Source organism: Pelophylax lessonae (genome assembly GCF_965119305.1).
Source record: "Pelophylax lessonae genome assembly, chromosome: 6".
Taxonomy (NCBI): domain Eukaryota; kingdom Metazoa; phylum Chordata; class Amphibia; order Anura; family Ranidae; genus Pelophylax; species Pelophylax lessonae.
Window position 1 is genome coordinate 51223021 of NC_138773.1, and position 26420 is coordinate 51249440.

Below are 26420 nucleotides of genomic sequence, written 5' to 3' on the forward strand. Positions count from 1 at the left end.
CCTAGGGTTCCAGGAACATGGTGCAGGAAGTGCCAAAGCTAACAGTACTGAAATCTCAGCAACTCACTGCAATGCACAGAGGTAGATGTTCACCTAGGGTTCCAGGGACATGGTCCAGGAAGTGCCAAAGCTAACATTACTGAAATCTCAGCAACTCATTGCAATGCACAGAGGTAGATGTTCACCTAGGGTTCCAGGGACATGGTCCAGGAAGTGCCAAAGCTAACAGTACTAAAATCTCAGCAACTCACTGCAATGCACAGAGGTAGATGTTCACCTAGGGTTCCAGGGACATGGTCCAGGAAGTGCCAAAGCACTGTTAAGGTAGGAACTGTCCTACCTTAACAGTGTTGAGATCCCAGTAACTCACTCTGCCCTGCAGAGAGGTGGATGTTCAAATGGGGTTCCAGGGACATGGTCCAGGAAATGTCCAACCAAGAGTGTGAGATCCCAGCAACTCCACACACAGGGGTAATTGATTACATGGTGTTCCAGGGACATGGTCCAGGAACTGGCCAAACCAGAGTGCTGAGATCCCAGCAACTCAACACACAGGGGTAATTGTTTACATGGTGTTCCAGGGACATGGTCCAGGAACTGGCCAACCCAGAGTGCTGAGATCCCAGCAACTCCACACACAGGGGTAATTGTTTACATGGTGTTCCGGGGACATGGTCCAGGAACTGTCCAGCCAAGAGTGCTGAAATCATAGCAAACTACTGCCATGCACAAGGATGAATGATCACATGGGGTTTCAGGGACATAGCCTAGTAACTGTCCTACCTTAATTAACAGTGTTGAAATCCCAGCAACTCTCTCTGCTATACACAGGGGTAGATTTTCACATGGGGTAGCAGGGACATGATTAAATAACTAACACTGTGCATGACAGTACAAGTCATCTGTTTTCAGGGCTGAAAAAAACTGATAAGGCAGAGATGTACAATTGTCAAGTAATTTATGGCTGTGTTGAGGATTATTGCATGCATGCCATCCCCTGCACCCCCCTGCATAGGATAGAAGAGAAGGGATGGAGCTCAGCGTACATTGGTTGCAATGACTCTTCCAGGACTCTTCTATTCCTGCAGCCATGTGACTGGTTATTATTTTTGCTCTATCCCAAACAAAGGATCATGAGTGGTACAGGAAACCTATCCTGGCTGGCTGTGCTGCTGCTACACTGAGACTGTGCTCCTGCTGCTGATCTTCAGAGGGATCCCCAGCACAAAGTGAATACACAGCTCTAACTAAGGCTGCTGAGAGAACCTACATTCACCCCTTGGAGAGGAAAGCTCTGCCCCACAACATCACACAGCGATCCTGATCGGCATGTCAGTGCTCAACAGATGGGCATCATCACCCTCAGTCTCAGCACATGATTAATGAAACACTTACCTCGTGCTTCCCACAGCTTGCCGTGTCCCTGCAGGGAGGAAGAGGGAGCCCTGTGTGCTCTTCTATCTGCCGGCAATGTCAGTGTGCAGCTGGCAACGTCAGACGTCGGTCCTGGACCAATCACAGGACAGCAATTGTGAGTGGGAGTGTTCGGGGCGAATCTCTCTGCGCCCTGAGGACACTCTAAATGGCCGCAAATCAGCTTGCAAGAAATTGACACCTGATGCCAAAACCCCCACCCCTCTCCATAGCCGCAATGTGTCCGGCGCCCCGCTGCCATTAAAGGTACACTTTTTTTTTCTAATGCTGATGTTACAGTGACTAGCCATGGGGGGGCGGCGCCCCTGCGCCCCCTATTGACCAGCCGCCACTGATGACTAGGTATGAGGGGAATTGTAGATCCTGAGCAACTGGAGGGCTGTAGTTTGGAGACCCTTGCTGTAGCGGTATGGCCTGACCCTGATCCTTAGCATGAGATGGAATCTTTATATCCTAAAAATATGCCTTCACCTTCTTTTCAACCTCCAGGAGACTCCTGCTCTGTGCAAGATGAAGCTGTCTCTACGATCGGTCGTAATAGTGGCAGCAGTAACCGCCATATTCTTCTTTGCATTCAACAAGAAAAAAATGCAGGTAATATACATGTTCTTTTGCTGTCTGTGTACTATTTCCTTTTTATTTTCTGTCCAAGAGGTGCAGCAGAAATCTGGAGGAAGCCTACCAAAATAAGGTGACTTGTTCTCTTAGACCAGGCATGTCCAAAGTCTGGCCCGGGGGCCAATTGCTAATTGTTAATTTGGCCCCCCGGGTAATTTGGAATAATCTATTGTTGTGGCCCCTGTGAATTCCCGAGGACTATTCAGGACCCCTGGGATCTTTCAACACCGCGGGACTGCAGCTATGCAATGTTAGTTCTTTTACAAATAATTTTACACATCCTCTTATATATGCTACTGTTTTGAATGACTTGTACTCAAAATGATGGTCCATCCCGGCCTGCTGCACCCAATTCTGTTTTTTCCTGTTACTTGTGAATACACTATTGTTAACACAAACCCCCCCCCCCCCCAGCTTTATATCCCTTGCTCATTATGGCCTCGGACTTAGCTTGAATAGGGAGCACTAAAAAACACAAATAAATCCGGCGCTAGTATGACAGGACCAGTGCCCTCTCCATGATAATTGGCATAACACCTGGGGGTCAAGTAGCAGCTGTGTGGGAACAAAACACACCAGGAGGGATGTTCAAAAGTATCAGTCACACAAGGGTTAACCACATATAAGCGCTATATGAACCCACATGATTACTGATGGCAGCAATAATAGTCATGAGAATGATGCCAATGTAGTAAAAAGAACAGGACAGCAGTTGTCAGGACAACCATACGAGAAGCAGGCACTCCTCAGGCTCCCCTGCATTGGGTCACCACACATGCTGCTCACCACCAGCGGCTCTATAGCGGTTCAAGCCTTGTTTTGGTCCTCCTTCCCCCAGAGTCTGACGTCACGTCCGGGTCCCCTTCCCGGTCGGCACTCATCATAGGTGATCGGAGCGGCCACAGATGGCGATTCTCCTTGCCTCCTATACTGGGCATTGTGTGACCTCTTTTCCACCCTTCCCTGTCCAAGATTGAGGCATTCTGTTATCATCTCCTCACAGCCTGAGCAAGGCACAACTGTCCAACCTGCTGCATTGTTCCTGGCTGGTTTTATGCCTTCACACACACTGGATGGTCACCAAGCTGTGAGTTTTTAACCCCTTATTTTGGCTTCACCATTGCAGATCCAGCGGGGGTCATTGTACAAGGTGTACTGCTGTTTTATACATACATGGAACTGATTTTGAATAAAACTTTTCAATGTTCTATTTACTACATTGGCATCATTCATGACTATTAGCATCATTCATGACTATTATTGCTGCCATCATTAATCATCATCGGTGGGTTCATATAGCGCTTATATGGGGTAAACCCTTGTGTGACTGATTAGGGAGCACGCATGCTCCAAATTGAGATGAATACATTGTAAAATCTCAGTTAACCACTTAAGCCCCGGAAGATTTTACCCCCTTCCTGACCAGGGCCTATTTTGCGATTCGGCACTGCGTGACTTTAACGGACAATTGCACGGTCGTGCGATGCTGTACCTAAACAAATTTGGCGTCCTTTTTTTCCCACAAACAGAGCTTTCTTTTGGTGGTATTTGATCACCTGTGCGATTTTTTGATCATGCGCTATAAACAAAAAAAGAGCGTCAATTTTGCAAAAATAACAATATTTTTCACATTTTTTTATATGAAATTCCCCAAAAAAAAATGTAAAAATCAATTTTTTTTAACATTTTAGGCTAATTTTTTTGATTGGTTTGCGCAAAAGTTATTGCGCTTACTAACAAAGGGAAAGATTTTTGTCATTTTTGTTGTTTTTTTTTTTTAACGCGTAATGGCGGCGATCTGCAAATTTTTTTTGTGGGACTGCGACATTGCGGCGGACAGATCGGACCCTTGACTGACATTTTTGACACTTTTGGGGCTACCAGTGACATTACTACAGTAATCAGTGCTATACATAGGCACTGTTACTGTAAAAATGACACTGGCAGTGAAGGAGTTAATTTTATTGGAGAGGGAGGGGTTAATTTATGCCTGGTGCTTACTGACGTGTGTGGGGGGAGGTGACTGTGTGACACAGGGACAGATCCAGGGTTCAGCTATGCTGAACCCTGCAATCTGACCCTGCCTGTCACTTCGGAGATCCGCCCTCTTGTGTTTACACAAGCGGGCGGATCTCCGCACTCGATTCCCCGACGATCGGGGAAGAGCAGCGGCGATCGCCACTGCTCCTCCCCTGGCCCGACTCCCGCTGTGAGTGAATACAGCGGGAGCGCGCCTCCGGCGGCGCACGCGCGCCGCCTAGGAGGGGGAGAGTCTGCCGACGTAGGTCTACGTCGTCAGACCTACAAGAGCCACTTTGCCGCAGTAGTATCAACGTGAGCAGCGGTAAAGTGGTTAATCATCATCGGTGGGTTCATATAGCGCTTATATGGGGTTAACCCTTGTGTGACTGATTAGGGAGAAGGCATTCTCCAAATTGAGATGAATAAATTGTAAAATCTCAGTTAATGTCAGTTGGTCTAAATCAGTTATAAATATACTTGGACACAACATGTATACTTGGTGTTATGTTCCTGTTCATATTTTTTTTAACTTAAATTTGACAGACAACCTTTATTATCAATAATATGTAATGTACTTTACAATGTTCCTGACATATATTTTAGCTTCCTGGATTTTTTTGATTTTTTCATCTGGCCTTCAGATATGAAAGGCAGAGTGATTTAACACATGTTTAGATTTGTAATCTATGTGACAAAATGAAAAGTATGCTGTTTGCAATAAACTTTGCATAAAATAGTTGATTTGCATTTCATTTTAATGGTCCAAAGAACGTCAGGCAAAATGGTCGGCCCTCACGCAAGTTCACTTCATCAAATCTGGCCCTCTTTGAAAAAAGTTTGGACACCCTTGTCTTAGACAGTTGTCCCTGGAACTTTGTAAGATTTCTCCTTACCCATTGTCCTGGGGAAAATGATGAAATGTTGGATTTCTCCTCACTTTCATTCTCAGTGACTATGGTCACCAGGACAAAAAGGGTAAATCTCACTAATCAGAAATACAAGCCTGTTTAGAAGGTGAAACATATTTATCCGGATATATAAAAATGGGAGTTGTCTCTGGAGATAAGGTGCAATGACACCATTAACAAGGATATAAAAGTGGCCTGAGCAAAGATCTGGGCCAAAGTGTGGGCAGGAGTGGTGAAGACACGCCAATTTTTTTTTTTTTTTGATCATCACTGTGTCTCTGGTACAGGGCTGCTGTTGGAAATCACAGGTCCCCGTAGAACCTACCTTAAAGCCCCCCCACCCCCCGAATATATTCAATATTTTCACTAAAATAAACTAAAGTCATTTTTAGTGGACACAAACATAACAGAGAACCTGTGTGAATTAGCCCTTTTTAAATTGTTTTTACATTTAAAAAAAGTATAATTTTTAAATGGTTACAATTATTTTGTTTTACAGTTTTTTTAATTATTTATTACAATGTTTAATTACTATTTTTTTTTTTTTAGGATTTACTTTTTTTAACAGGACAGGGAGGCCTGAAGAACTCTGGGAGGGGGGGGGGAGCACAGTGAAAGGGGGGCACAAGGGGAGAGGGAGCATCAGAAGCAGGCAGAACAGGGAGGGGGGTCGGTGTTGGAGAAGCAATTACAGGAACGATGCCCTGTGTCTGTGTCTCTCCCCGCAGCAGCTGAAAGTTGGCATGAGAGGAAGAAAACTGGCTTTCAGCTGCTGCAGAGAGCCGCACAGGGCTTCCTTCTGTAATTGCCCCCCTGCCTGGCCGCACCCATTCCCAATGCTGTTGGGGCCCCCCGTCTGTGCCAAGGCCCCCTACAAGAGGACTGGTGGTCCCCCCCCTATCAGCAGCCCTGCTCTGGTTTGCTTCACTGCCCAATGCTATGGCAAGGACAAGTCCATGATTCTTATAACATTTTGTGAAAATGCCCAAACAGTTAATGAGACAAGTTGTATTTTTCCTTGGGTGTGGGGGGCACTAGAGGAAAAAAACCCACTTATAATGCCTAATAAATCTATAATTAAATGAAAAACTGAATTAAATTTAAAAAAGGGGCAAATTCATGCATCCATCCATCTATGCAGCATTTGTAGGCTGGAAACAGAGCAAAGGCAGACACAGACTGATGTGGCTTGGTACCTGGGCCCAAATGCAAGATTTGACCCATGGCCCTGAGCCTAAATTCTGTGCTTACCACTCTAGACTTAAAGCTGAACTTAAGAGACACAAATTAATGCAGACCTTTATTCAATAATACATCATTAAGTCTATTTTTAAAATATAAACACTATACAGTAAGTACGTAAGTGTGACCTGGTATCAGCCTCCAACAGACCCTGTACAACAGAGCTGGAGTGCGTGAGAAAGAAGCAGCACAAGAAGCAAATAAGGTCATGTGCTGACAAGAAGCATGCTCATAGGAGGAGAGAGCAGGGTGACAGAGAGATGAGCTCATCCCTGTGACGCTTCTCCTTTCACTGTCCAGGCACAAGCAGGAGCCAGTCCTAGATGACCTGGGCTCAGAGAAAGTGGGTTGAATGATGTTGACCAGCCTACTAAGGACACCTAGCAAAAAAAATGTATATTGGTGAATATTGCAGTGTTTTTATCTTTTCATGGGCTAGAATATTGAAGGTTTAGAACATCTGCCAGGGTCTATTTGTTGTCTGGGTCCCACTGGTCAGTAGGGATGGGTGAACGGTTCAGGCCGAACATTTGCCTGTTCGGCCGTTCACCAAACACCCGGATTTGCAGGGTGTTTGCCTCGACGAACACCCTGTGATGCTGCGCCCTGATTGGGCAAAGTTTGTATAGCAGTATAAGCTATACAAGCAAAGCAGTATAAGCTGGTTTTTAACTACTTGCAGACCGCCGCAAGTAGATATACTGAGGCGGTCAGCCCCGGCCAGGCAAAGTGACATATATATACGTCACTAGCCTGTGACCGGCTTGTAAACCAATAGCGGGCGAGCGCGCGCCAGCTGAGGCGTGCGCCCGCCCCGGCTCGTTCACGGAGGAGTCAGCGCGTGTGACCGGCGGACCCGATGTCCGCCGGTTACACTACGATCGTCGGTAGAGCGGGAGAAAGGTGGGCGGCTTATGTAAACAAGCCGCCTGTCATTCTCCCCTGTGTAAAAATGGAGATCAGACGGTTCTACTATGTAGAACCGTTGATTTCTGTTTTTACAATAGTAGCCATGTCCAATCACAGTTAGAAACACGCCCCTAGGACACACTTAACCCCTCCCTCTCCAATACAGTTAACCCCTTCCCTGCCAGTGTCATTTTTACAGTAACAGTGCATATGTATAGCACTGATTACTGCAGTAATGTCACTGGTAACCCCAAAAGTGTCAAAAATGTCAGTCAAGGGTCCGATCTGTACGCCGCAATGTCGCAGTCCTGCAAAAAAAATCGCAGATCGCCGCCATTACTCGTTAAAAAAAAAAACACCAAAAATGACAAAAATCTTTCCCTTTGTTAGTAAACGCGATAACTTTTGCGCAAACCAATCAAAATACGCTTTTTGCGATTTTCTTTACCAAACATATGTAGCATAAAACAAATTGGCCGAAAATGTTAAAAAATTTAGATTTTTACATTTTTTTGGGGGAATTTCATATAAAAAAATGTGAAAAATATTGTTATTTTTGCAAAATTTACGCTCTTTTTTTGTTTATAGCGCATGATCAAAGAATCGCACAGGTGATCAAATACCACCAAAAGAAAGCTCTGTTTGTGGGAAAAAAGGACGTGAAATTCGTTTAGGTACAGCGTCGCACGACCGCGCAATTGTCCGTTAAAGTCACGAAGTAAAAAATCGCAAAAAACCCCCTGGTCAGGAAGGGGGTAAAATCTTCCGGGGCTTAAGTGGTTAAGGAGCAGGGCCGCGGCATCCTTAATAACTGATGAGTCATTAGCATCAGCTGTCAATGGGTTGACGAGCCAGGGCAGTACCTATATCCACATACCACTTTTATGGCAAATTACTTGCATATAAGCCCTCAAAATGGGCACTTTTTATTTTTCCTGTTTGACTCCCATAGACTTCAATGGAGTTCCCCGTTCGGGTTAGAACATTTGCCCTGTTCGGAAGTTCTGCTGCAAACTGAATAAGGGGGTGTTCGGCCCATCCCTTTCCTGTCAGGTTTACCCTCTCTATTTGTCCTAGTGACCACATTTTACAGTAATTACAAGAAAAGGAAAAGAAGAGATATCTTTCAGTTCACTTCATGCTTTGGTGACAGCAGCGTAACATGGAATTTTAGATATGTCTTTTTTACTTCCTGTTCCAGTCATCACTTTAAAACTTGGTGTTTTCCATCACTTGGGGGCATATTTATAAAGCAGTGAACCTGCAATTTGCCAAACATTCACTGTAGTTGAACCCTTCAGGTACATGTGACAATGATTGATTCACTACTAGTGAAAGCTTGGTGGCAGGAAGATTTACTGCTTTATTAATATGCCTTTGGGGTAAATTTTTGCATTTTTCACCCAAGATTTACACAATTGTCATCCAAGATTGAATTAGAAAAATGTATTGATCTTGGGTGAAAGTTGTGTGAATACTGGGTGGAAACTTAAGCCCCGTACACACGCAACGATTATAGGCCGACCGATCGTCCGACTTTTGTCCAGAGTGTTTTTTTGTTGGTTGGAATGTGCCTAGACTGCACACGAATTTTCTCGCCCTACAAAAATCTACTTCAGAAGTGATGTCATGTGTTGGTTTACTTTCTTTGTGTTCTTTCTTCACTGAGCATGCCCAGACTTGCTCATCAGATTTTTCCCTGTCGAAATCTGTACTGTCTGCACGAAAATCGGCCGTGTTTTGACGGCCAACAAAAATTTTATAGTCTGCACACCAGATTTTTTTCGGCCGAAAAGTCGGAGTCGGTTGTCGGGAAGCATCATACTAACAAGCCGAGTAAATTAAATAAGAGGATCAATGCGCTACCCAGAGGGGTTTGATAGGAGTAAATCAATTCCAAAATAACAAATAAATAAAATAAAAAAAATAAAAAAATAAATAAATAAATAAAAAAAATAAATAAAAAAAAAAATGTGAAAAATAAAAAATATAGAAAAAGCTGCCAATCTAAATTGGTGTCCCCACCATGGATTGATACGTGTATGGTGTGAAAAATCGGCGCTAATTCAAATCATAAATAAATGTGATACACTCTGTGACAATAACGATGTCCACCACCGTGGATAGTGCTCTATGTGATTATCCAGATTATTGATGTTATATTTTACGATTGGTTGATCCTTTGAAGATTTATTTCATTCATCTTTGGTTGTATATTGGACACTGTGGGATATTCTCAGACACTTATATTTTTATACACAACTTTTTTTATGAATTGTTTTATGAAATATTTTTAGGAATTTTTTCATCACATATCAGTCATCAACGATTATATTGATCATCACCCTTTTTCATCGATTGCATTGAGTTTGTGATTGCATTATATATATATATATATATATATATATATATATTTCCTTGGGATTGACACACTATTTTTTTGAGGACTTTATTTATGCACAGTCTTTTCAGAGTCCTCCACTAAAGATCTTTTGTGTATAGGCTCGCTTTTACAGTTTTATATTGAGGATTGATTTTACTTTGAAATTTTTGCATCAGGTTTAATCACATAGAGCACTATCCACAGTGGTGGACATCGTTATTGTCACAGAGTGTATCACATTTATTTATGATTTGAATTAGCGCCGATTTTTCACACCATACACATACTAACAAGCCGAAAATCGGCCGATCGGACGTTGGACGAAAATTCCCTGCCAATTTTCGATGCGTGTGTACGGGGCTTTAGATGACAACCCCTTGTGTGTCGCAGTGTCAACATTTCTTCAGCTCTCAGTCCTGCCCACCTGCTGTAACAACTACTGTATAATGGAGCCTCTGTGGATTTTATATTTTACATTTAAAGCCCAACTCCTGCCCTGCAAAGATTAATAGCTCATTTTGTAAAAGGGAAAGGAGAAACAGTTTTACTTACCTGATCTTCCGCTCCCCCGCTGAGGACTGTCCCTTGGGTCATCACACCTAATGCAGATCTATGGAACCTGCTTTGGCCTTGATGACTTCAGGACCCTCAACCAGTGGTCCAGGGGGAGAAGAAACTGCGAGGACCAGTCTAGCTGCAAGAAGTATTGGAGGATCAGGTAAATGTTATTTTTTTGGTGTCCTGGACCAAAATGGTAAATTAACCCTCGCAGTGCAGACACAGCTCCACAGCCAGGGATTTTTTTTTTAATTACCAGGAGTTGGCCTTATAAGGGAGTATAACAGAAAAAGTGAGACCACTAGTCCATGACTGAGTCATTTTAGTTTTTGAAGGACTAACCCTTCAAGGAGCAAGCTATTGAGGAAGCATGCTTTGTTGTTTAACAAAAATCTACACTTGAATATATTTTACTTATGTTTCAGATCCCTGAAATGAACATGCTACAGTTATGTAACTGCCAACCACAAAAAGAATGTAGCGTTACACAGTCCATTGCTAAGCAAATGAAAACCGATGACGAAATTGAAGATCTTTTCACTAAGACTGACCGACTCATTCCCAAGGTGACCATCGATGACATGGAAAAGGCAACCAGCGCGGAGGAGACCAAATTGACTGTTGTTAACCCAAAAGATGATTATTGTGTGGGAGACCTACTGCTTGTGAGGGTTGATGCATACGATTATTATGGAGACCCAAAAACATATGGCGGTGATTATTTAAGAGCCAGGATATACTCCCCTGCCACGAACAGCAGTGCTAGTGGCAGTATACAAGATTATAATAATGGGACATATTTAGTAAAATTTACTTTATTTTGGGAGGGCACTGTGTACATATCAATAGTCCTAATGCACCCAAGTGAGGCTGTCTCTGCCTTATGGCGTGGCAGGAATAAAGGTTTTGCCAATATTAAGTACACTGGAAATTTCACAAGCGCTACGAGCTATACCAACAGAGAATGTGGGTTCCATTTTGACACCCAGGAGGAAGTCTGCGCCTACATCGATAAAAGGGATAAAGAGGCTTTTTATTGTATAAAGCCTGAAAATTACCCTTGTGAAGCTCTGACCCATATGAATTCCGTCAACCGGGATCATTCTTATCTTACAGAGGTGGAGCAGCTTCTTCTTAACAGGTAATACAAACAAATAGAGAGCCTACTGTAGGAAACGGCGTACCAAAGCACAGAACTTGCCTAGAGGTTGCAGCCAAGCCAAAACTGTGTCTGTACAAACAGTTAAAACCCCGGTCAAGTTTGTATTACTGTCTGTATCCCTGTTGGAGAGATTCCCACTCACAAGCTGTCCTGGTGACCTCACAGGAAGTGCAGGGATGTCTTTCCAAATGGTACCCAGACAGCAGTAGAAACCCAGAAGAGACTCTAACACTTGCTTTACACAGAGTTTATAATAGAACCAAAATAAAAATTTAGAAAAGTCACACATGCCGCCTGTTCAGGTTTGCTGGAACAATATTGCATCTTTACCCCCTGTCCAGACGTTGCCCTGAGATCACAGCATCAACCTCAAGCTGCCCAGGGTAGCCACATGCTCTGTGGAGATGCCCACCATGCTGGAGCTCTAATGGAATAGGGAGCAAGCCAAAAGGCATCTTATGACTGAGGTGGGCCTACTAGGGGCAGTCTGCAGAGCACTTCATGGGTCTCATCAAGAGAACCTGTATCTACACAAACAAAAATTATTAACATAAAGTAAAAATATAGCCTGCCCCAACTTCTGTAGTTCCCCCACGTCTAAATATTCTGCAAATTGTATATACTGTCCTCAGTCCTCTTCCACACATTCTGCTTGCTATCGTATCCTCAAACTTCTCCTGCACATATTGCCATCAATTATACTCTCCAAACTCCATTCCTTTATCAACTAGTTTATGTCATACTCTTTGAGTTCCTTCCTTGTACATACCACCTTATGTCATACCCTCCACATTCCTCTCCTGAACATACTACCCCATCTCACACCATTCACATCCCTTTCCTGTACATACTACCCCATATCATACCTCCACACTCCTCTTCTGTACATACTACCCCAAAAATGTAATAGGCATTGCTTTACGGCAAAAAAACGCTGTAAAAAATTGCGTGACTTTGAGGTCGCAAAAGTGTGAAAGGGGCCTTCAGTAATTAAGGTATAGTGTGCCCCCTTTCAATGCAGAGAGACCAGCGTGCCCCCTTTCAATGCAGAGAGACCAGCGTGCCCCCTTTTAATGCAGAGAGACCAGCATGCCCCCTTTCAATGCACAGTGACCCCCCCTTTCAATGCACAGTGACCAGTGTGCCCCCTTCAAAACAGTGACCAGCGTGCTCCCTTCAAAACATTGACCAGCGTACATGCCCCTTTCAATGCAGTCACCAGCGTACATGCCCCTTTCAATGCAGTGACCAGCGTACATGCCCCCTTCAATGCAGTGACCAGAATACATGCCCCCTTTCAATGCAGTGACCAGCATACATGCCCCCTTTCAATGTAGTGACCAGCATACATGCCCCTTTCAATGTAGTGACCAGCATACATGCCCCTTTCAATGTAGTGACCAGCGTACATGCCCCCTTTCAATGCAGTGACCAGCATACATGCCCCCTTTCAATGCAGTGACCAGCATACATGCCCCCTTTCAATGCAGTGACCAGCATACATGCCCCCTTTCAATGCAGTGACCTGCATACATGCCCCTTTCAATGTAGTGACCAGCATGCATGTCCCTTTCAATGTAGTGACCAGCGTACATGCCCCCTTTCAATGCAGTGACCAGCATACATGCCCCTTTCAATGTAGTGACCAGCATACATGCCCCTTTCAATGTAGTGACCAGCATGCATGCCCCTTTCAATGTAGTGACCAGCGTACATGCCCCCTTTCAATGCAGTGACCAGCATACATGCCCCCTTCAATGCAGTGACCAGCATACATGCCCCCTTTCAATGCAGTGACCAGCATACATGCCCCTTTCAATGTAGTGACCAGCATACATGCCCCTTTAATTGTAGTGACCAGCGTACATGCCCCTTCCAATGTAGTGAACAGCGTACATGCCCCCTTTCAATGTAGTGACCAGCATACATGCCCCTTTCAATGCAGAGACCAGTGTGCGTGCTTGCCCCCTTCAAAGCAGTGTGTGGGCCCCCCTGAGGCATCACTACACTTACCTCGCACTGGTGCCGTCACAGTGCCTGGAGTGCTGCTGCTGACGGGAGTCGGGACTACTGACTCAGACGAAACGACCTCTTCTGTCTTCTTCCTCGATCACGTGCCGGCCCTCCTCTCTGGTCTGACGGCGGGCGGGAAGGTGATGACGTGACGCCGGGACGATGAGTGACTGACGCACGCACCGCCCCTACGCGTCACGTCACCTGGGATGTCCTCCTGTATGATTGGTCCAGGCTGGAGTCTGGACCAATCACAGCCAGGACAGCACTAAAGTGGGGAGTGTCGGGCGCATTGCTCTGCGCCCCAATGACCCCCAGAAGGCCGCCAATCGGCACCTCTGCCTGGTGCACGTGGGGTGCAAAACCCCACCCCCCCCCCCCATAGACCATAGTAGGTCCTTTACAAAATATTCTGGAGTGGGTAACTGGAGACAAAGAGAAGGCACATTTATTAAATACTTTCATCAGCCCTGTGTATACAAAGGAGCATGGGGGAGCTTATGCCCATAATGGGTATTATATTGACACAGCCCCAAATGTTCCACAATGGCTCAAAAGTGACATGGATCCTAAAAGAATTGAGCTCTGTCATTTCAAAGCCATTGTTTCTAATTTTTAGGGACTTGTTAATGACTGGAATAATACCACTGGATTGGTGTAGTGCCAAAGTGGTGCTTACATTTAAAAAGGGATCAAAGTCTTTACCAAGTAATTATAGACCTGATAGTTTTACTTTTATAGTCAGGAAGACACTGGAAAGTTTATTGAAAGACAATTTAGGTAAGTTCTTGCTGGAAAAAAATATTTTAAGCAATAGACAGCATGGATTCATGAAAGACAAAAGTTGTCAAACAAACCTGATTTCTTTTTATGAGGAGGTAAGTAAAACTTTGGACAGAGGGGTGGCTGTGGACGTAGTATACTTGGATTTTGCAAAAGCATTTTAAAAAGTTCCCCACACACGACTAATGTGTAAGGTAAAATCTACAGGCTTGGAAAATCAGTTTGTAAATGGATAGAAAATTGGCCAAAAGATAGAATTTAGAGAGTCGTGGTTAACGATTCTTACTCTGAATGGTCTAAGGTTATCAGTGGTGTAACCCAGGGTTCGGTGTTGGGACCCTTACTTTTTAATGAAGATAGGAAATTTCGTCTGAAAAAAGAGCCCAATGGCACCACATCCCAATTGCAAAAATAGGAAAACTCAACCACCCATGGATTAGGGGAGGAAGAGAAAATTGGGTTGGGGATTTTTAAGGTGCCAATAAACAAATAAAGGTTTTAAAATATACAAAATGTATTGTTATATTTAAAATAAGAAAAACAAAAATGTGGAAGACATACAATAAACATACAATAGTAAAATCAATTTATGAGCTGCATATACACTCAATTCATAAGCAAAATATATGTATTGGTATAGCTACTTCTACAATAAGAGACACACATATAAGTAACAATATCAATTGACGTACTATAGTATACTATATTGAAACAGATTTCCTACCTGTCTCATCATTGGTAAGCATCCTAGCTGACATATATTTATATATATATTTTGCCCTCTCTTCTTTCTGTTTGTTTTTTATTTCTTTTCATTGTTTTGAATTTTCCCTTTTTGGACTATTTTTGTATATCTAAAGATTGCATATATGTATATTACAATGAAAGACATATGTGGTAGAATGTCAATTGCACATTTAGGAGTAATTATTTCAGAAGACTTAAAGGTGGGAAGACAATGTAATAGAGCAGCACGAAATGCCAGCAGAATGCTTGGATGTATAGGGAGAGGTATAAGCAGTAGAAAGAGAGAAGTGCTTATGCCGCTGTACAGAACACTGGTGAGACCTCACTTGGAGTATTGTGCGCAGTACTGGAGGCCATATCTCCAGAAGGATATAGATACTCTAGAGAGAGTTCAGAGAAGAGCTACTAAACTAGTACATGGATTGCAGGAAAAAACTTACCAGGAAAGGTTAAAGGACCTTAACATGTATAGCTTGGAAGAAAGAAGAGACAGAGGGGATATGATAGAAACTTTTAAATACATAAAGGGAATCAACTCGGTAAAGGAGGAGAGCATATTTAAAAGAAGAAAAACAACCACAAGAGGACACAGTTTTAAATTAGAGGGGCAAAGGTTTAAAAGTAATATGAAGAAGTATTACTTTACTGAGAGAGTAGTGGATGCATGGAATAACCTTCCTGCAGAAGTGGTAGCTGCAAATACAGTGAAGGAGTTTAAGCATGCATGGGATAGGCATAAGGCTATCCTTCATATAAGATAGGGCCAGGGACTATTCATAGGATTCAGATATATTGGGCAGACTAGATGGGCCAAATGGTTCTTATCTGCCGACACATTCTATGTTTCTATAATTGATATTGTTACTTATATGTGTGTCTCTTATTGTAGAAGTAGCTCAGAAATTGTCCCCTGAGGAAACCATTTTGGTGAAACTTGTTGGGATTGCTACTCCGTGATACCAATACATACATTTTGCACCTTAAAATCCCCAACCCAATTTTCTCTTCCTCCCCTAATCCATGGGTGGTTGGGTTTTCCTATTCTTACTTTTTAATATATTTATAAATGATATAGGGTCTGAGATTAAAAGTACCATTTCAGTCTTTGCAGATGACACCAAGCTATGCAGTGGAATAATGTCCTTACAGGATGTCTCCAACGTACAAGCCAACCTCAATGCACTGTTTAATTGAGCGACTATGTGGCAAATGAGGTTTAATGTTGATAAATGTAAAGTTATGCACTTGGGGGCTAAGAATATGCATGCATCATACATACTAGGGGGAGTACAAATGGGGGAATCAATGATGGAGAAGGATCTGGGGGTTTTGGTAGATCATAAACTTAATAATAGCATGCAGTGCCAAGCTGTGGTTTCCAAAACAAGCAAAGTCCTTTCCTGTAAAAAGAGAGGCATGGACTCTAGAGAGAGAGATATCATTTTGCCCCTGTACAAATAATCAGTAAGACCTCATCTGGAATATGCAGTTCAGTTTTGGGCACCAGTTCTCAAATGGATATCAGGGAACTGCAGAAAGTGCAGAGAAGGGCAACCAAACTGATAAGAAGCATGGAGGAGCTCAGCTATGAGGAGAGATTAAAGGGACAGAATTTATTTTCTCTTGAGAAGAGGAGAATAAGGGGGATATGATGGACATGTACAACTACATAAGGGGTCCATATAGTGAACTTGGTGTTGAGTTTTTCACTTTAAGGTCATCACAGTGGACCAGGGGCCCTCTTTAGAGGAAATTACAGAAAGACTTTTTTTTTCTTCTGCTGGAGCAAACTGGATCATGCTTTGCTGTTTTTTTTTTTTTTGCCTTCCTCTGGGTTAACTGTGGGTATAGGATTGTGTATATTGGATTCTATGGTTGTTTTTTTTTTTTTTTTTTTATGGTTGAACTAGATTGACTTGTGTCTTTTTTCAACCTGACTAACTATGTAACTATGTAATTATGTTTAAACTAAATGTTATGTAAAACTTTTTTTATTTTTTAGGTCAAATATTGGGTTGGAAGTTTCAAAGCTTTTAAAACCCGTCAAAGTTGCCAGCTGTGGCAGTAAGTTTCTATTTACTTCTATTTACTGAATTTATTTTTTTAGCTCATAAGGTAAGATTTATCAGGCATCAATTTAGTGGTGGCCTTGGTATTATTTTTTGCTCACTACTAGATAGTAAGTATCACACAGCACAGTCAATATCTTCTCTGAGACCCCATTCAGACTGGGGCGACACGACTTGGTGGGGCGACCTGTGAAAGCACGGTGCACAGCTGTGCACCGCGACCTCGGCGCGACTTGCACGGACTTCATATTATTGAAGTCAATGCAAGTCACCTCCAGGTCGCTCCAAAGTAGTACAGGACCCTTTTTCTAAGTCGGAGCGACTTGTGTCGCTCCTATTAGAACGGGTCCTGTACTACTCAATGGCGAGCGACCGACCGCGACTTGTCAGGCGACCAAGTCACCTGACAAGTCACGCTACTGTGAATGGACCCTAAATATGCAGTAATAGAGGATAAGTTAGATGGAAGATGTATTGAATTCCTAACTGTGTGTAAGAAGAAACAAAATGGGTTTCAATGCACACCCTATTAAATTAGCTCCTTGTAGTCTGCATTGGGACAGATTAGTCACTTGCATCCGATTGCCTTTATGCCCCGTAAAAGTGAATCTTACAAATGTACTAATTGTATATTTTAACTCCTGTGTACATGTAAACTTAACATTTACACTATGTAGCCACAAGTATGGAGACACCTGACCACCACACCTACATGATATGAGCTTGTTGGACTCTTTATTCCAAAACCATTATTCATTTCCATTAGGCTTTAACCAAAGCCTGTAACACAGTGCTGGCTCCCCTGTCAGAAAAGGATTTCTACAAGTTTTGTAGCGTGTGCCCTTTCAGCTAAACAAATATTTGTGAGGTCAGATAATGATGCTGGATGAGAAGCCCTGGCTCACAATCCAAGTTCCAGTGCATCCCAAAAGTGCTCAGTAGTGTTGAGGTCAGGACTCTGTGCAGGACCCTAGAGTTCCTTCAAAACAAACTGGTCAAATTATGTCTTTATGAAGCTGACTTAGTGTACAAGAGTACAGTTAAGCTGGAACAAAAAAGAACCTTCTCTAAACTGTCACCACAAGGTTGTCTAAAATATATTTTGGTGCTTTTCCACTGCATGGAACCAAACGGTTCGGCTCGCTTTTGTGCTTTTCCACTGCTGGTACCGCATGGTATGGTGTAGGAACGGTTCGGTACGGTACGGTACAGCGGCGTTTTCCACTGCATGGAACCGAACGGTACGGCTCTCAAAAACTGTACCACCTCGATTGTGGTTCCAAGAGGTACCATACCCGGTACCATATCCCACAATCCTTTGCATGCAGTCTCTACTAGCCACTGATTGGTCAGAGAATCCCACCCACCCCGTTGTTATCCCACCCACTTAAATTTAGTACTACTTTAGTGGAAAAGCAAACCATACCGTACCGTACCGAACCGTTCTAACACCGTATCATGCAGTACCAGCAGTGGAAAAGCAAACCGGGCCAAGTAGGGCCAAGCAGGGCCGAGTAGAGCCGAGCCGGTACTTGCAGTGGAAAAGTGCAATTAGTATGCTGTACCATTACCACACTACCCTTCACTGGAAACACGGTAATTCATTAGTTTGGAGGGAGCTCAAAATAAGTTTAGTCCTATGGTGCATAATAAGATCAAATATGTAATAACAGTTTCTGACTAAACTCTCCTACATGTTTGTTCTTTGAAATTTACACAGTTTGTAGGACAGATGCTTTATCTTCATGTAAAATGTTTCTAAAATGTTATGCTAAAATATGTGACTTGTGACTCATTGTAGATACCAGGGTGTCTTGATGTTTGGAATCTGGATAGAACTCGGTCTATGAGAAAAAATAATGGGTCAGATTTCTCATGTACTGCCTGATATTTGGTATTATTCTGTTTAGGAAAACTGAAGGAACCCACTAAAAAGTGTAGAGCAGGATCCTACTATCCCATCCCAAGTGGATATTTCTCATACAATGTGTGGAAGCCCATCCACTGTAAGATGACACAATTCACTGACAATGATAAGCTAAAATACTTTCTCAAAGGCAAAAAGCTATTCCTCCTGGGGGATTCTACAGTTCGCCAATATATAAGACACTTTGCAGAGAATATTAAAAGTAAGTATAGAGAACCCTTCATATCTTTGGGTCTTTCTCTTTCCCTTCTCTGCCTTCCAGCCTAACTTCTTTAGATTTCCTTCCATTCTTCATTCTTCCTTCCCCCATCCCCCCATCCCTCCAATCCTTAAGATTTTCCTTTCCTTGAGATTTTCCACTTAGGAGGAAAATATTAAAAACCTTATTAACATACAGTATTACTTACATATAGAGAGATATTGTTTCATTCCTTCCATTAGGTCATCCTTCCTTAATTTCATTCTTTCCTTTAGGTCATCCTTCCTTACTTTCATTCTTTCCTTTAGGTCATCCTTCCTTACTTTCATTCTTTCCTTTAGGTCATCCTTCCTTACTTGTGACCTTCTTTCCTTTTTTCTTCCCCCCCATCTCACCCTGAGATTTTTTTAGTCTTTACTTTCTACATCACTTCTTAAAGACTTGTTAATTTAGACCTTTCTTTGTTGAGAATTTCCTTCCTCCTTTCTACCACTTAGGTGACAAATTTTGAGAACCTCTGCAGTTTTCAACATATTTAAAGAGGACTTGTACTGTGGAGGCTGTGACCAAAAAAGGCAACCTGTTTCTTTTCAAATGTCAATTTATGCATTGACATACCTTCTTTTCAGACTGTATGGGCACCTGCTGACTTGGCACTATCCACAGGCAGATTAGCTCTTCAATAACACAAAAAAGCTGAATCCAACTCAATTTTACTTCAAATAACAGCAGTACAGAGGATGTTTTTCCAGTCTTTTAAAGTGTAAGAAGACAGTGACTTTCCTAAGCCCTGTTTTCGTGAATAACAAACACTGATGGAGGGAAAATGGAAGAAGTAGAATCAACTAGCACTAACCAAAAGGGGAGAGCAGAGGAAGATACCAACATTAGATAAGTAAACAAGCTGTAGTCGGCAAAAACCATTAGATGTCAGCAAACAGCAAAACAAAAACAACCAATGTAGTAGTCCAATACAGCTCAGAAAAGTTACATGACACTGGGACAGAATACAACCAGAGGGTAAAGGTCACTAGTATTGCCTGTGGTCTCCCTGCAACTGATGTTTTTCCCATTGCTAACTTACTGTGCCTTTTTACACTCTGTCTCAGTGGGGGCAATTTTTTGCATCCTCATCTCAGAGCTGCCCCCCTCATAGAAACATAGAATATGTCGGCAGATAAGAACCATTTGGCCCATCTAGTCTGCCCAATATATCTGAATCCTATGAATAGTCCCTGGCCCTATCTTATATGAAGGATAGCCTTATGCCTATCCCATGCATGCTTAAACTCCTTCACTGTATTTGCAGCTACCACTTCTGCAGGAAGGTTATTCCATGCATCCACTACTCTCTCAGTAAAGTAATACTTCCTCATATTACTTTTAAACCTTTGCCCCTCTAGTTTAAAACGGTGTCCTCTTGTGGTAGTTTTTCTTCTTTTAAATATGCTCTCCTCCTTTACCGAGTTGATTCCCTTTATGTATTTAAAAGTTTCTATCATATCCCCTCTGTCTCTTCTTTCTTCAAAGCTATACATGTTAAGGTCCTTTAACCTTTCCTGGTAAGTTTTTTCCTGCAATCCATGTACTAGTTTAGTAGCTCTTCTCTGAACTCTCTTCAGAGTATCTATATCCTTCTGGAGATATGGCTTCCAGTACTGCGCACAATACTCCAAGTGAGGTCTCACCAGTGTTCTGTACAGCGGCATAAGCACTTCTCTCTTTCTACTGCTTATACCTCTCCCTATACATCCAAGCATTCTGCTGGCATTTCGCTGGCTCATGGTAGGTGATCCAATGAGGATTCTCTTTCTTTCTTTCTTTCTTTCTTTCTTTCTTTCTTTCTTTCTTTCTTTCTTTCTTTCTTTCTTTCTTTCTTTCTTTCTTTCTTTCTTTCTTTCTTTCTTTCTTTCTTTCTTTCTTTCTTTCCTTCTTTCTTTCCTTCTTTCTTTCTTTCTTTCTTTCTTTCTTTCTTTCTTTCTTTCTTTCTTTCTTTCTTTCTTTCTTTCTTTCTTTCTTTCTCCCCTGGAGTCTTTACCATTGTTAATATGACAAATTGTTTTTTCTTCTTTAAGTTGTGGATTACTTCAATCACACGGAAGATGAGATGCAGTCCTGGCAAAAGACTCTTCTGGCCATTAACCTGGAAAAGTTTATTTATGTTCAGTGGAAGAAACACACTTTTCCATTTGTTAGCAAAACCTTCTACTCCATCAAGGAAGATGCCTACATGGCACGCCAGATAGACCAGATTGGCGGAGGAGAAAACACGATCATCGTTCTTACTCTAGGTCAACATTTCAGGCCTTTCCCCTTTCGAACTTTCATCAGGTCAGCGATCAACGTTCGGAGAGCGATAGAGCGGCTCTTTATCCGGAGTCCACGCACCAGAGTGATCATAAAGGAGGAGAACGCCCGTGACATGGACATCGGCATGGAACGCTTTAGTGACTTCCATGGCCATGTCCAATATCTGGCACTCCGGGAGATTTTTAAAGGGTTGAACGTTGGGTTTGCTGATGGCTTGGACATGACAATTGCCTATGCATGCAATGTTATCCATCCTCCCTTGGAAGTTCTGGAGAATCTCATCAGCATGTCTTTTACAGAAGCTTCATAGAATAGAGCAGAAAATACAAGATAAAAACTTTCTGGGGAATTATTAACCACTTTCCGACCGCCGCCCGACTATATACGGCTGCGGTCAGCCCCTCCCAGGCAAAGTGACGTACCGGTACGTCACTAGCCTGGGAGCCAATAGGGGGCGAGCGCGCGCCGCCGGAGGCGCACTCTTGCCCCCGCTCGTTCACTCACGATCGTCACTCGCGATCGTCGGGCGGAGAGGGAGAAAGGCAGGCGGCTAATGTAAACAAAGCCACCTGTCATTCTTCCCTGTGTAAAAGCACAGATCACTCGGTCCTGCTATGTAGGACTGTTGATCTGTGCTGTTACACACACAGCCACATCCAATGACAGTTAGAAACACGCCCCTAGGGACACACTTAACCCCTTCCTCTCCAATAAAGTTAACCCCTTCCCTCCCAGTGTCATTTTTACAGTAACAGTGCATATGTATAGCACTGATTACTGCAGTAATGTCACTGGTATCCCCAAAAGTGTCAAAAATGTCAGTCAAGGGTCCCATCTGTCCGCCGCAATGTCTCAGTCCCGCAAAAAAAATTGCAGATCGCCGCCATTACTATTTAAAAAAAAAAACAACAAAAATTACAAAAATCTTTCCCTTAGTTAGTAAACGCAATAACTTTTGCGCAAACCAATCAAAATACGCTTATTGTGATTTTTTTTTTTTTACCAAACATATGTAGCAGAAAACAAATTGGCCAAAAATTTAAAAAAAATTAGATTTTTACATTTTTTGGGGGGGGGGGGGGGGGATTTCATATAAAAAAATGTGAAAAATATTGTTATTTTTGCAAAATTGGCGCTCTTTTTTTGATTATAGCGCATGATCAAAAAATCGCACAGGTGATCAAACACCACCAAAAGAAAGCTCTATTTGTGGGGAAAAAAAGGACGTCAAATTTGTTTAGGTACAGGTAGGTTAAAGTCACGCAGTGCCGAATCGCAAAATACCCCCTGGTCAGGAAGGGGGTAAAATCTTCCGGGGCTTAAGTGGTTAATAATCGAACAGAGATTATTAATCATCAATATCGTGACCACTATTTTCACCTCACTTAGCCTAGTGGTGGTGGGAGTTACAGTCCAAGAAGGCCAAATATGAGGCTTTTCTTTTCATAGCTAAATACTCAAGTTCTTTTTAGTGAATTCCAGTTCCTTTAATAAGAAAGGAAGGAATCTTGGTAGAAGCAGGGCTTTGTTTTCCTCTTTGTCAGAGCCTACAGCATGGACATCTCCAAATCTTCAATCAGAGGATGCAGTGCCTTGGATCTCACACTGAAGATAAACAGCCTCCCTGCTGTCACTGATACATAAAGAATGTATAAATCAAGAAATCGGTAGCTGTAGAGCTGTCGGCATAGTCAGTACCGTCAGAGGGAATTCTATAGGGGACACTTTGTAGCCCTCCCCAATACAGACTCCTTTGACTGTATTTTTTTTCTGCAGAACTACAATAAACTGTGAGTGGAGACGCAATAGCATTTCGTAAAAACCTGAAGAAGAATGCATTAGGCATGCAGTATTCATTTCATTGCTGCCAGGATGACCCAGAAGCCCTGAGGACAATACAGTAAAACCTTATATTGAGAGTGACTTGGTTTGAGAGCGTTTTGCAAGACAAGCAACATTTTTTAATACATTTTGACTTCATAGGCAAGCAATGTCTTGATATACAAATAGCGTTATGTCACTGCTGAGTAAAAAAGAAAAGAGAAGAGCAGTGCCCATAAGTGTAGCAATATGGTTACATTTAATGAAGGTACAACATTTAGCAACTCACATAGTTGATGATAAAAACAGGCACATCTAAGTATTCAGGCATCTGGGGTAAAGCTGTCCATGAGACTCAGCTGATCACAGATCGGAGTAAGGGGCCAGTTCTGGCCCCTTACCACAGCTGTCAGCTGATCACGTGATGTAAACAGCCGCTGGCGATCAGCTTTTTTCTTCTCTTAACGCTGACAGCTGATCACGTGATGTAAACAGCCGCTGGCGATCAGCTTTTTTCTTCTCTTAACGCTATTAGCGTGAGGAGCAGAACAAAGCCGATTACCGGCTGCTGTCAGAGGGACATTGATCCGCAAGAGGAGAAGCAACTGTGCCCACCAGTGCCAACTACCAGTGCCCACCAGTGCCACCTCCCAGTGCAGGTCAGTGCCACCTACCAGTGCCCACCAGTGCCACCTATCAGTGCCACCTATTAGTGCCTATCAGTGCCCATGAGTGCCACCTATCAGTGCCAAGTATTATTACACTTAAGTGCCACCATACAGTGCCCTTCAGTGTCGCCAATCAGTGCCACCCATCAGTACCCACCAGTGCCGCCTTATCAGTGCTCATCAGCAGTGCCGGTACAAGGTCATCCAGCGCCCAGGGCGAACATTTCAAATTGCGTCAAATTGCCTTCCCAGGCCACGCATGACTAATCATCATCTTACCTATACCTGTTAGCCACACCTGATCATTTTACCTAGATATAGAGTGCAGAAGTCAGGATTGGATAAATTACAAAGTTCAAGGGTTGGGAGCAAAAAAAAAGTGTGAGTGCAGGCCTCAGGAACGGGGTTATTTTTAAAATAATAAATTGGGACCTGCTTCTAGAGGAAAGCGCAGTGTGTGGCAAAAATCGGATGCGGCTTTCACTGTGCTGACTATTGGGTGTGGCAAGAGATGCAAGGGCACGAACAGTGCAAGGGCTCAGTAGCAAATGACACAGAGTTCAGACTTTTATGACTGTGGAAGGGGGGCATTCAGAAGGTCCAAAGGTTTTTAGGGTAGGGAGGGTCCACTTTAAAGTTCTCTTACTGTTTGTTCAGAATATCTACAATACTTTAGGGTGCATGAACTGGGAAGTGGTTCACTTAAAGAAATAATTACCTGAAAACCAAAAATGTAATATATTGCAGCTTACCAATCATTAAATGTGGTGGCTGCATTCGTTTTCTTTTCTTAGGCTTTTTTTCCCACCGTTTTTCGTGAAGCAGGAGCAGGACACACAGGAGGGAGATCAGGAGAACTGTCACTGCCATATGCAGGGCTGCTGTTAGAAATCACGGGGCCCCATACAGACTACCTGGCAGGGCCCCCCCCCAAGAAAATATTAAAGATATATTTAGCTAAAATTACAACAAAATCAGACACAAATATAACATAACTCGCATAATTCCTGCTAAATCTAAAAAAAAAAAAAAAACTATGTTAAATAAAAAAGAAAATGAGATGAGAAAAATATACAGGCTGGGCAGTTGGAGCTCAGTGATCAGAGAGACAGAGAGAGAGAAACAAAGTTACAATTTACAAATAAACTCCTGAGCAGAGATAAGTGCTGGGAGGGGGCACACAAGGGAGGGGGATTAGTGAGGGACAACTGTCTCTTTCTCAACAGATAAAAGCTGATAGCAGGGAGAGGGACAGATCAGATTCAGGTGCTGGAGGAAGATTTCTGTATTTGTTGTCCATCACTAATCCCCCTCTCAGTGTGGGCCCCCCAGTGTGTTAGGGCCCCCTACAAGAGGGCTGGTTGTCCCCCTCTTTCAGCGGCCCTGGCCATGTGCATGAAGAGCACAGAGGAAAGAAACTTACAATGGCAACCAATTCTCACTGTGCTCCATCACCACTATATCCATCGTTGCTGCCTGCAGCTACAAGTGTCAGTCACAGAATGCAATGGAGTTATTTCACACTTTGTAGAATACTGAAACATCCCAGTATATTCCCACCATATGAATCCATTTTACTTTCACTTTCACATTTAGCAAAGTACAGGGCAAGTTTACAGCACAGCCAGGTACAGTTTGGAAGGCAGAATAGATCGGGACTCACAGGTGCAGAAGACATCCATCCATCCATCCTGTCACATCTTCATTCTGCCATGTGCTGAGCTCTGATGTCTTCAGTGCTGGGCGGGAGTAATGATCGGGGCTGCAGTGTAGTGTCGTCTTCTTGCTCCGCCCCCCTACAGAGAAGCTCTTCCTGTGACAGCCCCGATCCGGCCACACTGAGGAACTAAAGCCCGGGAGAAAGCTCCCTTCTCCCTTCTGTAAAGGCATGTGAGACCCCCTGTACAGAGGAGGCAGCCAGTGGGTGTGGGAGCATCCTTAGCCCCGTTTTTGGACTGGCAGTAGCAACAACACAGGTTGCAGCATTCAGAGGAGTGAAAGCCTACCTATTGTGTGAGTCTTCTTACTGGCAACCCAGCGCCTCTCCCATACTCCGCCCAGGGCAGCCGTCCCTCCCGCTCCCACCTTGTACAGGCCCTGCTCATCAGTACCGCCTTATCAGTGCCCACCAGTGCTACACTTAGTGCCCATCAGTGCAGCCCATCAGTGAACATCAGTGCAGCCTATCAGGGCCCATCAGTGCCGCCTCATCAGCGCACATCAATGAAGGAGAACAATTTCCCGTTTGCAAAATTTTATAAAAACTGGGGTTTTTTTTCAAAATGTTCTGGCTTTTTTTGTTTGTTCAGCAAAAAATAAAAGCCCCAGTAGTGATTAAATACCACCAAAAGAAAGCTCTATTTGTTTGAAAAAAAAAAAAAGATGAAAATTTCATTTGGGTACAGTGTTGCATGACTGCACAATTGTCATAGTCAAATTGTCAAAGTGCGACAGCACTGGAAGCTGAGAATTGGGCTGGGCAGGATTCTCACAGTGTACGATAGGCAAGTGGTTAAGAACTTGACATACACTTCTATTATGAATCTGCCTTCTGCAGCAAAAAATATTCATACATTTTCAGTGCAACAAAGCAAATAGATATCCAAATATGTCATGCCTTAAAATTGTGTCTGTAAAACAACAAAAA

General features: G+C 43.0%; 2 protein-coding genes across 2 annotated transcripts in view; both read left to right on the forward strand.

The window, feature by feature from the left end:
* LOC309558583 (uncharacterized protein) overlaps positions 1 to 26420 on the forward strand; it is a 533559-nt gene that overhangs the window by 9893 nt on the left and 497246 nt on the right. The window lies entirely within an intron of this gene.
* Positions 1927 to 21634, forward strand: LOC309557340 (NXPE family member 2-like). The gene is made up of 5 exons (XM_082260016.1): positions 1927 to 2028; positions 10500 to 11215; positions 16782 to 16843; positions 18759 to 18977; positions 21050 to 21634. The coding sequence occupies exons 1-5, from the start codon at positions 1945 to 1947 to the stop codon at positions 21592 to 21594; spliced, it is 1626 nt and encodes a 541-aa protein (XP_082116142.1). The 5' UTR covers positions 1927 to 1944; the 3' UTR covers positions 21595 to 21634.